The sequence below is a fragment of the Uranotaenia lowii genome, chromosome 1 (assembly GCF_029784155.1).
Source record: "Uranotaenia lowii strain MFRU-FL chromosome 1, ASM2978415v1, whole genome shotgun sequence".
Taxonomy (NCBI): Eukaryota; Metazoa; Arthropoda; class Insecta; order Diptera; family Culicidae; genus Uranotaenia; species Uranotaenia lowii.
Window position 1 is genome coordinate 20,240,777 of NC_073691.1, and position 13,353 is coordinate 20,254,129.

The following is a 13,353-nucleotide window of genomic DNA, read 5'->3' on the forward strand; positions in this document are numbered from 1 at the left end:
GTCTGATGCTCACAAAAGTTGACCAATGATTACAGTTTGTTTCCTGCTTGATCCGTGTTGCCATGTAGACTCAGTTTTTATAGTTTTTAATTTTATTTTTGGTTTTTACATCATCATTTTTTGCTGTAAAAATCCTGATTGTTGAAATAATTTTCTCTTTATTTTTACCGGCAAAATTGACGCGATTCTTGAGCTATTTAAAATACAACTCAGTAGCTTACCTTTAAACTTCTGCAACAGGAAGCAACCTGAAATTCTCAAAATGATTACTTTTCAAAATAATTGTTTATTTGAATCATTATTTCAATAGAAAACCTTAATCGCGTCCGATACAAAAAAAAGTAAAAGCAGCAATCGTTTTTGTGCTTTCAGCGAAGTGTCTCAAACAATCGGAAACGAGCAGCACTGAATAAAAGTGATCAAAACAGATCAAAACAATCGAAAATGGCCATTAAACGACGAAATAACGGTGTTTTAAAGCTTCTAATTGTGTTCCTATTCCTGACGAACACAGAAGCTGATAATTTATTTTCCTTTTCCTACCAAGATGAGGTCGAACTTGAGGATATTTGTTACAATTTTAATGAAAATCGTGTTCACGTCGAGTCTCCTAATTTCCGTGTTGCCAGACCTCAACGTTCCCCAAGCGATCCAACGAAACAATCCGAAGTCATGTGGGAGTGGAACTTACCGGATGCGCAACCTTCCAACGGGATCGAAACACACGGTATGAAAGGACAAAATTTAACGGTTTTCGTGACCAAAAATGGATCTTACTCGTTTAATCTGGTGGCGTCCAAAAACAAAAAGTCACTTCTAAAGATGATTGTTGATTTGCAAGTTTCTGGTGTAAGGACTGAGATCAATGGGACGAACCGAGCTCCCAGAGCCAATGCCGGTAGGGATCAGGTTCTTTTTGCGCCGGTCAGTGCGGTCGTTTTGGATGGTAGTCTTTCAACGGATGATTACGGTATCGCCGGTTACCAGTGGAAATGGGATCCTGGCAGCCAAGCCATGGGAACCGTGGTCGATGGAAGCGACAGACGGTCGAAAATGTTGGTGAGATCTACGGAAGCCACGATTTTTGTAATTCGTAACAAATCCTTAATTTTTTTTTTTTTTTTCAGATAACAAACATCGTCCCTGGCAAATACAAATTTCAACTATCGGTCACCGATAACCAAAATCTCACCGACATCGATGAGGTTTCGGTCATTGTGTGCCCCGATCCACACCAGATGGCTTTGGTTGAAATAACCTTGAACATGACACCCTCCACGCTATCCAAGTCAAAACTGGAGAGGTTTCAAGAATTGTTGACCAAACAATTCGATGAAAACCAAGTTTTACGAGTACATATCCGAGAACCTAAACAGAAAACACGTGATGGAAAACAAATTGCGATTCAGTTTTACGTTGAAACAATTGAGGTTAGATTTGAACTTGAGTTAAAACTAAATTACAAGCTCATATTTTCTCATGTTTGAAACAGAGCGACGGGTCCTCCAGTGCGATGTCGGCACCAAAAGTTGAGCGTTTTCTCAAGCGGAAACTGTCCAAAAATAAGTCATTCCTAGGGGCACCGGTAGTCGGTATACGGAGCGTGATTTGTCAGAACACGTGTTCCGGACATGGTATATGCGATGTCAAAACGCGGCTCTGTACCTGTGAAATCCTTTGGTTGCCCAATCTATCGTACAGGCTGGGACTCGCCGAATCAAATTGTGGTAAATATCGTAGTTGAACTCCTACACAGCCCAAAGCGCTGATTAAATTTCTCTTATTACAGCATATTCAATATTTTATGTAACATTGATCATTTTCCTATTGCTTTGTGTGCTATTTGGAATATGTGGTGGCGCGGCACAGTGGTTTCTACATAAGTCATATAGCAGGAATCCACAACGTGTTCGAAAAGGTCAACGCAATTTTCCGGAGGTAGAAAACTATGAACAATCGCCGGGAACTTCACGCATGCACCCAACAATTATGAGTAGAAGATGGTTTGATAATACATAGAACAAGAAACGTGCTTTAAAAAAAATTGTCAGCATACGGTGATTTTTGAATTCCTTCGGTTAAATTTGCTTATCACATTAACTTGTATACAATACGACTTGTACGCAATATTTAATAACGCGTGGGCGAGGGGTGATTCAAAATGGTTGCGCATCAAAACAAAACGTCAACAACAGCTGATCGCAATAGGGGTCATCATCAAAACAGTTCTCGCGAAGAAAACGTCCAATAGGCCATCAGGCAGTACCCGTGTTGGTTTGCTGCTGAAAAAAGACAGAATCGAAAGCGATCGATAATCGAGATTGAAAAAAGTACGCGGACGGAAGTTTCGCCTCGTTTGTGTCGAATTATTTTAAGTGTTTGTGCGGGAAAACCCCTGAGAAGAATTAAGAATATCGGAACTAAAGCCAGTAGAAATAAGTGTAATTATGTCGCAGTTGTTTTAAAATCTAGTAAATACCGAGGGGAAAAGTTTCCTCAATTTATTCCATTGCGTGGGAACTGAAGCGAAAAAGTTGCTTTCTCAACATATTTTTTCCTCACTCCCTTTGCGTTTTATCGATTCAGAGTTTTGCGTAAGGCTTCTTTTTTTAGTGCATTCTATATTACGACATCGTTTGTGGGGATCGACATATCCGTGAAAACCGTCCGAAAAATGGGTTGTGTGTGTTCCCCATTCGTTTCCCTTGAAGACAAATTTTCGCATGGGAAGGGTCGCAAAATGGCCTGAGCTAATGAATCCAAATTGGTTATTTCCTCTGGGAGTGGTGTTGATAAATCTGTGTACCAATTGTAAATATATCCAGTTTCAAAGCTTGAAACAAATCGTTCGGGAGACTAAACTTTATCGGATTAGGAAGTTCAAGGTCCCCGTTTTCAAGTCAATCTTGACGTGCAATCGAAAAAATCAAAGGAAATCAAACTTCAAGGTTGCTGAAAAAAAGTAAACGCCAACCATCTCGGAGTCTCACAACAAAAAAATGAGTACGACACCGTCACCGGAAGCGGAAGATTTTCCCGGAAGGCTACTGCACCAGGTGAGTGGGAAAAATGGTAGAATTTTTAGTGGATGGGAGAATTTTTAGTAAGAAACAAATATTCTTGTAATGTGAATATTCGCAATCCAGATTCAGTTCGATGATTGTGATGTTTTATTTTCTTTCTGATTTCTTGTCTGTTTTTTTTTTATTTAACTCTCGGATCTTTGTTTAGATGTTTAATTTTGAAATGTTCGATTTTGATTTTAAATTTGTAAGTATAAAATATTGGGCTTTTGATTTTAATGTCATTTTAATTTCTTTTTTAATTGCTTGCTCTTTTTAAAATAAGGTTTTTTATTTACGAGTTTGGAGTTTTGATTATCATTTGTGATAGTTGATTATTGTTTGCTTTTTTTAGTGTTTATTCGCAATTTTTCTTTGGTTTTTGATTTTTGGTTTTATGATTTTTAATTCTGTTTATGAAGTTAAATTTTCAGTTAGCATTAGATCTTATTTTTCATTTGCCGTTTCATTATTATGTTTTAATTTTTCATTTTCTTTCTTCCATTTTCCAATTTTCATTTCTCGTGTTTTATTTTTTTCATTTTCCGTTTTCTGTTTTGATAGTTTATTTGTTATTTCAAATTTTTGATTTTCATTTTTTTCTGATTTTTCAATTTTCATTGTTCTTTTCTCATTTTTCATTTTTCTTTTTTCATTTTTTTATTTTTAATTTTTCTTTTTTAATTTTTAATTTTTCAATTTTCATTTTCCTGTTTTCATTTTCTATTTTTCATTTTTCATTTTTCTTTTTTTCATTTTTCATTTTTCTTTTTTGATTTTTCATTTCTCATTTTTCATTTTTCATTTTTCATTTTCATTTAAATTTTTCATTTTAATTTGAATTTTTCATTTTTCATTTTTGATTTTTTTTTTTAAATTGTTAATTTTTTTTTTTCATTTTCCTTTTTTCATTTTTCATTTTTCATCTTTAATTTTTCATTTTTCATTTTTCATTTTTCATTTTTCATTTTTCATTTTTCATTTTTCATTTTTCATTTTTCATTTTTCATTTTTCATTTTTCATTTTTCATTTTTAATTTTTAATTTTTCATTTTTTATTTTTCATTTTACATTTTTTATTTTTCGTTTTTTATTTTTTATTTCTCATTTTTCATTTTTCATTTTTCATTTTAATTTAAATTTTTCATTTTAATTTGAATTTTTCATTTTTCATTTTTGATTTTTTTTTTAAATTGTTAATTTTTTTTTTCATTTTCCTTTTTTCATTTGTTATTTTTCATTTTTCATTTTTCATCTTTCATTTTTCATTTTTCATTTTTCATTTTTCATTTTTCATTTTTCATTTTTAATTTTTAATTTTTTATTTTTCATTTTTTATTTTTCATTTTACATTTTTCATTTTTTGTTTTTTATTTTTTATTTTTCATTTTTCATTTTTCATTTTTCATTTTTCATTTTTCATTTTAAATTTTTCATTTTTAATTTTTAAATTTTTAATTTTTCATTTTTCATTTTTCATTTTTCATTTTTAATTTTTCATTTTTCATTTTTCATTTCTCATTTTTCATTTTTCATTTCCCGTTTTCATTTTTCATTTTTTATTTTTCATTTTTCTTTTTTTTTTGATTTTTCGTTTTTCATTTTTTATTTTTCATCTTTCATTTTTCGTTTTTCATTTTCATTTTTCTTTTTTCATTTTTTATATTTCATTTTTAATTTTTAATTTTTAATTTTTTCATTTTTCATTTCTCATTTTATTTTTTTCATTTTTCAACTTTTATATTATGTTTTTCATTTTTCTTTTTTTATTTTTATTTTTTATTTATCGTTTTTCATTTTTTATTTTTCATTTTTCATTTTCATTTTTTTTTTCATTTTTCATTTTCCATTTTTTATTTCATTTCTCATTTTTCTTTTTTCATTTTTCACCTTTTATTTTTAGTTTTTCATTTTTTATTTTTCATTTTTCATTTCTTTTTTTCTCATTTTTCTCATTTTTCATTTTTCATTTTTCATTTTTCATTTTTCATTTTTCATTTTTCATTTTTCATTTTTCATTTTTCATTTTTCATTTTTCATTTTTCATTTTTCATTTTTCATGTTTCATTTTTCATTTTAATTTTTCATTTTTCATTTTTTTTTTCATTTTTCATTTTTCTTTCTTCATTTTTTTTTCATTTTCCCATTTTCATTTTTCATTTCTCATTTTTCATTTCTCATTTTTAATTTTTAGTTTTTAATTTTTAATTTTTAATTTTTAATTTTTAATTTTTAATTTTTAATTTTTAATTTTTAATTTTTAATTTTTAATTTTTATTTTTTATTTTCCTTTTTTCAATTTTCTTTTTTTATTTTCTATTTTCTATTTTTCTTTTTTTCATTTTACAATTTTCATTTTTCGTTTTTCATTTTTTTATTTTTCATCTTTCATTTTTTATTTTTTATTTTTGATTTCTGATTTTTGATTTTTTATTTTTGATTTTTGATTTTTGATTTTTGATTTTTGATTTTTGATTTTTGATTTTTGATTTTTGATTTTTGATTTTTGATTTTTAATTTTTAATTTTTGATTTTTGATTTTTAATTTTTGATTTTTGATTTTTAATTTTTGATTTTTCATTTTTGAGGTTTGATTTTTGATTTTTGATTTTTAATTTTTGATTTTTAATTTTAAATTATTAAATTTTGATTTTTGGTTTTTAATTTTTTATTTTTAAGTTTAGATCTTTGTATCTAAATTTTCAAACATAAAATTCCTAATTTTTAAATTTCAAAATTCATATTTCAAATCACAAATTTAAATTTTAAATTTTCAATTTTTATTTAAATTATTGATTTTTGATTTTATGGTTTTAATTTTTTATCGTTAATTTTTTAATTCTGGATTTTTCATGTTTTCATTTCTCATTTTTGATATTAAGATTTTTTAATTTGGTTTTTGAATAATGAAATTTTTGATTTTTGAGTTTTGAGTTTTGATTTTTTAATGTAGATTTTTGAGCTTTTGATTTTTGATTTTCGATTTTCGATTTTAAATTTTTGACTTCTGATTTTTAATTTTTCATTTTTCATTTTTTAGTTTTAATTTTTGATTTTCGATTTCTAATTTTTGATTTTTAATTTTAAAATTTTCATTTTTGATTTTTATATTTTGATTTTTGGTTTTTTAGTTTTGATTTTTGAGTTTAGATCTTTGATTCTAAATTTTCAAATATCAAATTCTAAATTTCAAATTTCAAAACTTATACATACATATTTCAAATCACAAATTTAAATTTCAAATTTCAAAGTTCAAATTTCAAATTTCAAATTTCAAATTTCAAATTTCAAATTTCAAATTTCAAATTTCAAATTTCAAATTTCAAATTTCAAATTTCAAATTTCAAATTTCAAATTTCAAATTTCAAATTTCAAATTTCAAATTTCAAATTTCAAATTTCAAATTTCAAATTTCAAATTTCAAATTTCAAATTTCAAATTTCAAATTTCAAATTTCAAATTTCAAATTTCAAATTTCAAATTTCAAATTTCAAATTTCAAATTTCAAATTTCAAATTTCAAATTTCAAATTTCAAATTTCAAATTTTTTCAATTTCAAATATCAAATTTCAATTTCAAATTTTCAATTTCAAGTTTCAAATTTAAAATTTAAAATTTTTATCTTTAAATTTTAAATACATATTTTAAATTTTAAATTTTTAGTATTTCAAATTTTTAATGTTAAATATTTCAAATTTTGAATATTTCAAATTTGAATTTTGAAATTTGAAAATTTACAATCAAAGATTAAAATCAAGAAGAATCGAAACTCAGAAATAAAAAGTCAAAAAATCAAAAATCGTACGTCAAAAAATCAGAAATTGCGAATGAAAATTTTTGAACTGTGTATTTTCCATGTTTTAAATCATGATTAAAAAATTAAAATCGAATTTGAAGTTTCGCCAGATTCTGATTTCAGATTTCAAATTACAAATTTCAGATTCAGATTTTAAATTCAAATGATTCAGATTTCAGATTCAGATTCAGATTCAGATTTCAGATTCAGATTTCAGATTCAGATTCAGATTCAGATTTCAGATTCAGATTTCAGCTTCAGATTTAAGATTCAGATTTCAGATTCAGATTTCAGATTCAGATTTCAGATTCAGATTTCAGATTCAGATTTCAGATTCAGATTTCAGATTCAGATTTCAGATTCAGATTTCAGATTCAGATTTCAGATTCAGATTTCAGATTCAGATTTCAGATTCAGATTTCAGATTCAGATTTCAGATTCAGATTTCAGATTCAGATTTCAGATTCAGATTTCAGATTCAGATTTCAGATTCAGATTTCAGATTCAGATTTCAGATTCAGATTTCAGATTCAGATTTCAGATTCAGATTTCAGATTCAGATTTCAGATTCAGATTTCAGATTTCAGATTCAGATTTCAGATTTCAAAATTAGATTTACATTTCAGATTTCAGTTTCCTGATTTCAAACTTAAAATTCAGAATGCAGGTTGACATTCTGTTAGTCTAATCTTGATATTTTCAATTTATTTGTGATTTTTGCCCTACAGAAGTCTTTTGAAGTGTGATTGTCGTGTGACACCCAGGGAGATTAAAGTCAATTTCGCAAAATGGTATTTTGCGTAATCCAATCGCAAATCTCGTCACACTTTTTCAAAATAATCCCTAGTAACTGAGGGCGTTCAACATGTTATGCAATCCAGAATATTTACCAGCTTTGATTTAACTTTGTTCAACTTAAGGGACTTCCTCCACTCCTGTTCTGGCTGGTACACTTGCAGAGGTGCAAAGAATTGGAACACTAAGTACCTTAATCCGATTTGCAGTTCGGCCTTCTTTCAAGTTTATTCAACGGTTCTCTCGAACGCGTTTAACGGACATTCACCTGAAGCCGATTTTTGCCTCTAGTTGACTTTCTACGGCCCCGTCGAAGGTTTGCTTTCTCCAGAATAGTAGGTTCTACATATTTGGATTAAAACTCTCTGACTAGGCTTGTTGCTTCCATTCGTTTCTTTGTTTCGGAAGCCACCTTGACTAATCCCTCGGTATAATCCCGTGGGGCTGAAACGAAAAATAAACTTGTCCACCAGTTGCCACCAAACTTTTGAGCGATAAACTCCGGGTGGCTCCAGAGAGAGAATGCTTCTGTATCGGAAAATTCATGAACTAGGAGTCCTACAGCTGGCGATTGATCGAAATCTTTCCATTTTTAAGGCCGCCCTCTGGGACAATGTGGAGCTGCTGGAGGATTTGCTGCAGGAGGAGGTGCATCTGATCGACTGTCTGGACTCGTGGGGTCGAGCACCGATCCATGCTGCGGCAGTAACGGCCGATTCCCGCTGTCTGCCGATGCTGATCAACGGCGGAGCTCGGGTCGATGCCACTTGTGGACCACGGGGCGAAAATAAGGTAACCTTAGCAATTGTTTTCATTTTTCAGTATCATTTATAACTATTTTTGTATTTATCTTATTTCTCTATAGACCGCCCTACATTTAAGTGCCGAGCATGGGCACGTCAGCAATGTTCGGGTTCTGCTGGATGCAGGGGCCTCGTTTGTGGCCAAAGATCGCAATGGGCTGACGGCGCTGGATTTGGCTGAGCGCAGTGGCCATGAGGAGTGTGTTAACCTGTTGAAGGAAGCAGCTGGTAAGTGGAAGACTGAATATTATATCATAATATTGTGTGGCCCGAGTGTTCGAATGATATGTAGGCGTACTTGTCTTGTTGGAGCTCCGAGATGAAATCTTTGCCGCTTGAAAAAAAGGTCAACTCATAGACTCAAAAACTCGATAATTTTTACTAGACCGTGCCTTGTATTTTATGCCGGTAACTTTAACCGAGGAAACATTTTATATTTTCATATCATCAGCATATGCAATCTTAGTTCCATCATCCAAACTGATTATCAGATCGTTGAAAAACAATACAAACAGCAGAGGCACCCCAGAGCGATTTATGAAAGTAAAGGATATGCTATCATCAAATTTAATTCTGATACACCGATCTGTGAGGAAGGATTCCAACCAAACAACCATGTTCTCATGAACACCAAGTTTAGATAGTTTGGCAAGCAATATTCTGTGATCAATCCTGTCAAACGCAGCCTTGGTGTCGGTGTAAACAGCATCTACTTGCTTTTTGCACTCCATCTGGTTCAGGCAAAACGATGTGTATTGCAAAAGGTTTGTACTCACCGATCTACCAGGCATAAACCCGTGCTGTTCAGCCGCAATATATTGGGATGAAGTTCGTAATAGAGCGCCACTCACGATGATTTCGAAAAGTTAAAACCTGCCGACAAACTGGTAATACCTCGATACTGTATGACGTTTCTCCGGTCACCATTTTTAAATACTGGAACCATAGATGAATTTTTCCATATCTCAGGAAATTTACGTTGCTAAAGAGATCTGTTGTAGATTCGTGCTAGAGGCATTGAAAGAGCTTCGATGCAGCGGCAATAAATTACAGCTGGAATCAGGTCCAGGAGCGAATGAGGCTTTCAATTTCTTCGCGGCATTTACAATTAGCTCTTGGTTTATTACAAAAGTGTTAAGTTCTATTACATCGACTGGAACATAAGAGTTGGCTTCGCTGCACTCAGATTCGGAGGAGACATTGTCCGAGAAAACCGATCGGAAATGCTCAGCAAATAAATTGCAACATGTATCTGGAGAGCTAGCAACAGCATCATGGTAAAAAACGGAGGTCGGTAAGGAGCTCGTTTTGCGTTTTGAGTTTACGAAAATCCAAAAACGTCTCGGATTACTGCGTAAACTTGACTGTAAGCGTAGGACGTGGAACTTATACGAGGATCCATTCAATCTACGGTAAGCGACGCTTGCTGCTTTGAATTGTCGTTGAAAATTATCAGTTCGATTTTTTCTAAGTCTCCGTAAACAAGCATTTTTTTCGCGTCGTAGTTGCCGCAAGGTGGGCGTACTCCAAGCCGGCGACATAGGTGCTCTAAACCTGGGAACGTGCGAATTTAAACAGGTACAGATCAAATTGCAGAACGAATCTGTCATTGCATCAACTGACAAGTCTCCAAAAATTGCATCCCAGTCAACACAGTTCAAGTACTCAAGGAGCAACGCAAAGTCCGTCTTTCCGAAATTTCGGGAGCATTTCTAATTGCAATTAGTTCCTTACAAGAGCCAAAAACGAGATCCAGTATTCGTTCGAGATGTTTACTGATAGCGTTGTATTGATTCAGATTGAGCGAATTCATTCCATCAATCAAGGAGCTGGCGGCAGCACTGATCGGTATTGTGATATCTTCGATTTTAGATGTTAATTTACGCATGAAACACACAGTACAAGATCACCTCTGTTATCTGAAAGTCACTCCTTTATTCCATCTATTTATACACTGAAGTAAAACCCCACATCAATCTTATGGATACCACATTCTCCCGTTGCAATAAAAGTTGATAAATAGTATTAACTTGTTTGTCATTGAATTTGCTACAATGAATCTGAACTTAACCTAATCGATATACCGTCTCGGTGGTTTAACCTGTCGCTGGATTCGACGCTGTTTCTGATGATCTGCGTTAGGTTCCTCGCCATGGTGTTGGTTAGATGATTCCGCTTTGGGCAATTCCTCCTTTTCCTCCGGCGAATCAGGACTTTTTTCATCCCCAGATGTACGCTGCACAAATTTTTTAAGAAGTTTCACGCTACGGTCGAAAGTTTTGTTCGTAGACATGTCCATAACTGTCGCTCGTCCTGGACCCGTTAGGTCTACTACCTTATACAGCGTATTTCGATATACAGTGTTCTGTTTGGGAACCACTGTATTTTAGCATAAACCCGATTAAAGAGAAGCGGAGGTATTGGGAGATCAACGTGAAATGATCTAATGATATACATAAGTACTCTCGCATTTCGGAGCTTAAGTCCCATGCATGCCCTTTCCTTCCACCGTACACGATAATAGGCGTCGTTATCGGAGGAAACGATCATCGATGATCAGCAATGATCGGCCGGACGAGTGATAAGAGCGTGAGTTCCTGATAACAATGCAATTGCTTCGAACAATACTTCTTACAACTGCAGAGCCGAGAACGACTGAACCGACGAGCGATCCACCAGTTGACCACCGACTACCGACCGATCGACGCGAACATAATTAAGCCCTGGCCGGGTAACTAAAAGGCCTTCTCGTTCTTAAGTTAAAATTTATACCTAAGTAAAACGTTAAGTAAACTTATACCGTTAAGTCCAAAAAATCCGCGAGTTTTAATCTATCCATGGAAACCCCATCCTACCAGGGGACTTGCATGCTGCACGAGCAATAGTGACTGGATTTTTTGGGCACCCAAGGGACGGTTGGATCCAGGTTGGACGAACCATTATCGGACGGAGTTACAGCTGCCAGGTTGGTGGTAAGAGGCCCATCCGGACATAAACATTGGTCCTTCGAACCGGATGAGGGCCTGAGACCGGATACGATACCGTTGAATTCTGGACACGAAAGGGGACGCCAACCATAGAATTCGCCATTTGCACGGGAAAAGGGACGCTTGCTGGATAGCGTCGCCATCGCGAATAGTGATCAAACACAAAGGGTGTTTTGTTCACTATTGATTGGGATCAATAGGTGATCTCATTCCGGATTTCGGTTATCGATTTGGACCAGGATCGGTGCATTTTGGACGATTCGGTGAGGTTCAATGCAATTAGCGCTTTGGAAATCGATTGCATTGGGATCGGTGCATGCTTGACGATTCGGTGGTGCTCAACTCAACAAGGGTTTTCGGAAATTGAACTGGATCAGGATCGGTGCATGCCAGACGGTCCTTTGGTTTTCAACCTACGAAACGGTCATCGAAAGGTGAGGCGCGGCTGTCCTGGTGGTTCCGATCGCCCCCTCCCTTTGGTTCAACAATACTACAAGCTCATCCACTGTTGGCTAGTTGCAATTGGTGCAACATCGGTGCTCGATCGACATCAGGTGCATGGTTGTCCTGATCATCGCTGTGGAGGAAAGGGTAGTCCTGTGCATGGTGGGCTAGCTACGAGATCCGAAGCGAGGTTTCAACAAGGAAGGCAACGGTTCGATCTACAGCGACGGCGAGTTGGGTGACACATTTATGCTACGATCGGTAAGCTACTATATAATCAGTGGTTCCTAAACAGTGATGAACTTGTGAGAAATTTTAAGATTATTTTTGATTCCAATATTTTTATGATATTATTCAATTTGGTGATTCTGGTTTTTAAAATAATATATGGTAAAACGAATTTTTGGTGGTAATTTATAACGGCGCATTTCCTTGAGATTAAACCTGTTCGTTAGAACAATTGTCTCTTTTTTCTCGGCCTTTACCTTGGTTTTTCTTCACCTTGCTCCCTTATTGCAACATTTTGGTGATACAAAGTTGAAATAATATTGGATTGATTTAATTGCGGATTTCTAACATGCCTACGGTCAAAGCTGTTAAGGATTCGAAGAATCCTTCGTTGAAGTATTTAATAGTCAAATTAAAAGAGATCCAGTCGTCCTTTTCTGATGTGTGGGAATTTGTGGAAACGTTTCAAGAGGATGCTACTCATGCGCAGATTTCGGTTCGACTTTCAGCGATTGATGATTTATTGGAAAGGTTTGGTGAAGTGTTAATTGATATAAAATCACATGAAGATTTTGGAGCGGATGTAGAACTTTACGATAAGGAGCGAAAAGAGCTCAGTGACCGGTATTATTTTGCAAAATCGTTTCTGATGGATAAAGCTAAGGTTCGTTTGGAGTTTTCAGAGCTTGATCAATCAGTTCGTGCAGGTGAACCTAATAATCGCAGTGGTTTTGATCACGTTAGGCTTCCACAGATAAAGCTGCAGTCTTTCAATGGAAACATTGACGAATGGCTTGGGTTTCGCGATCTCTACCTCTCTCTTATCCATTGTAAACCTGATTTGCCAGAGGTTGAAAAATTCCACTACTTGAAAGGTTGTCTCCAAGGTGAACCAAAATCGTTGATTGATCCTCTACAAATCACAAGAGCTAATTACGTAGTTGCATGGGATATTCTGTTAAAGCGGTACAACAACAGCAAACAACTAAAAAAGAGGCAGGTGCAATCGCTTTTCAAGTTGTCTTCGGTTAGTAAAGAGTCCGTTAATGATCTTCTTCAACTATTGGAAGGGTTCGAGAGAATAGTTAACACTTTGGATCAGGTATTAGAGGCAAAGGATTACAAGGATCTTCTTTTGGTGAACTATCTCGTGTCTCTTCTTGATCCAGTAACTCGTAGGAGTTGGGAAGAAGAATCAGCCTCGAAGGAAGAAGATACTTTATGCGATTTAACAGATT

General features: G+C 33.6%; 2 protein-coding genes across 4 annotated transcripts in view; both read left to right on the forward strand.

The window, feature by feature from the left end:
* The first annotated feature begins 302 nt into the window (after positions 1-302).
* Positions 303-2,110, forward strand: LOC129741231 (dyslexia-associated protein KIAA0319 homolog). Its single transcript, XM_055732947.1, has 4 exons — positions 303-1,059; positions 1,128-1,430; positions 1,493-1,727; positions 1,790-2,110. Exons 1-4 carry the CDS (start codon positions 445-447, stop codon positions 2,017-2,019), a joined length of 1,383 nt encoding a protein of 460 aa, XP_055588922.1. The 5' UTR covers positions 303-444; the 3' UTR covers positions 2,020-2,110.
* Positions 2,111-2,339: 229 nt separating this feature from the next.
* The window catches only part of LOC129741196 (leucine-rich repeat serine/threonine-protein kinase 1), a 37,101-nt gene continuing 26,087 nt past the window's right edge, over positions 2,340-13,353 (forward strand). Inside the window, exons 1-3 of one of the 3 annotated variants that reach the window (XM_055732913.1) lie at positions 2,340-3,056; positions 8,251-8,445; positions 8,519-8,684. In XM_055732913.1, the coding sequence (XP_055588888.1) occupies positions 3,000-3,056; positions 8,251-8,445; positions 8,519-8,684 (418 nt within the window). In that variant the 5' untranslated portion in view covers positions 2,340-2,999. Of the gene's footprint in view, positions 3,057-8,175; positions 8,446-8,518; positions 8,685-13,353 lie in introns of those variants that run through there. The other 2 variants (XM_055732921.1, XM_055732907.1) reach the window with 2 other exon arrangements.

Excerpts from the sequence above, each read along its gene's own strand:
- LOC129741231 (XM_055732947.1), top strand. The coding sequence starts at position 445 with ATGGCCATTAAACGACGAAATAACGGTGTTTTAAAGCTTCTAATTGTG. Across the intron at positions 1,431-1,492 it reads TTTACGTTGAAACAATTGAG|AGCGACGGGTCCTCCAGTGC; the intron begins GTTAGATTTGAA and ends TGTTTGAAACAG. Across the intron at positions 1,728-1,789 it reads ACTCGCCGAATCAAATTGTG|CATATTCAATATTTTATGTA; the intron begins GTAAATATCGTA and ends CTCTTATTACAG.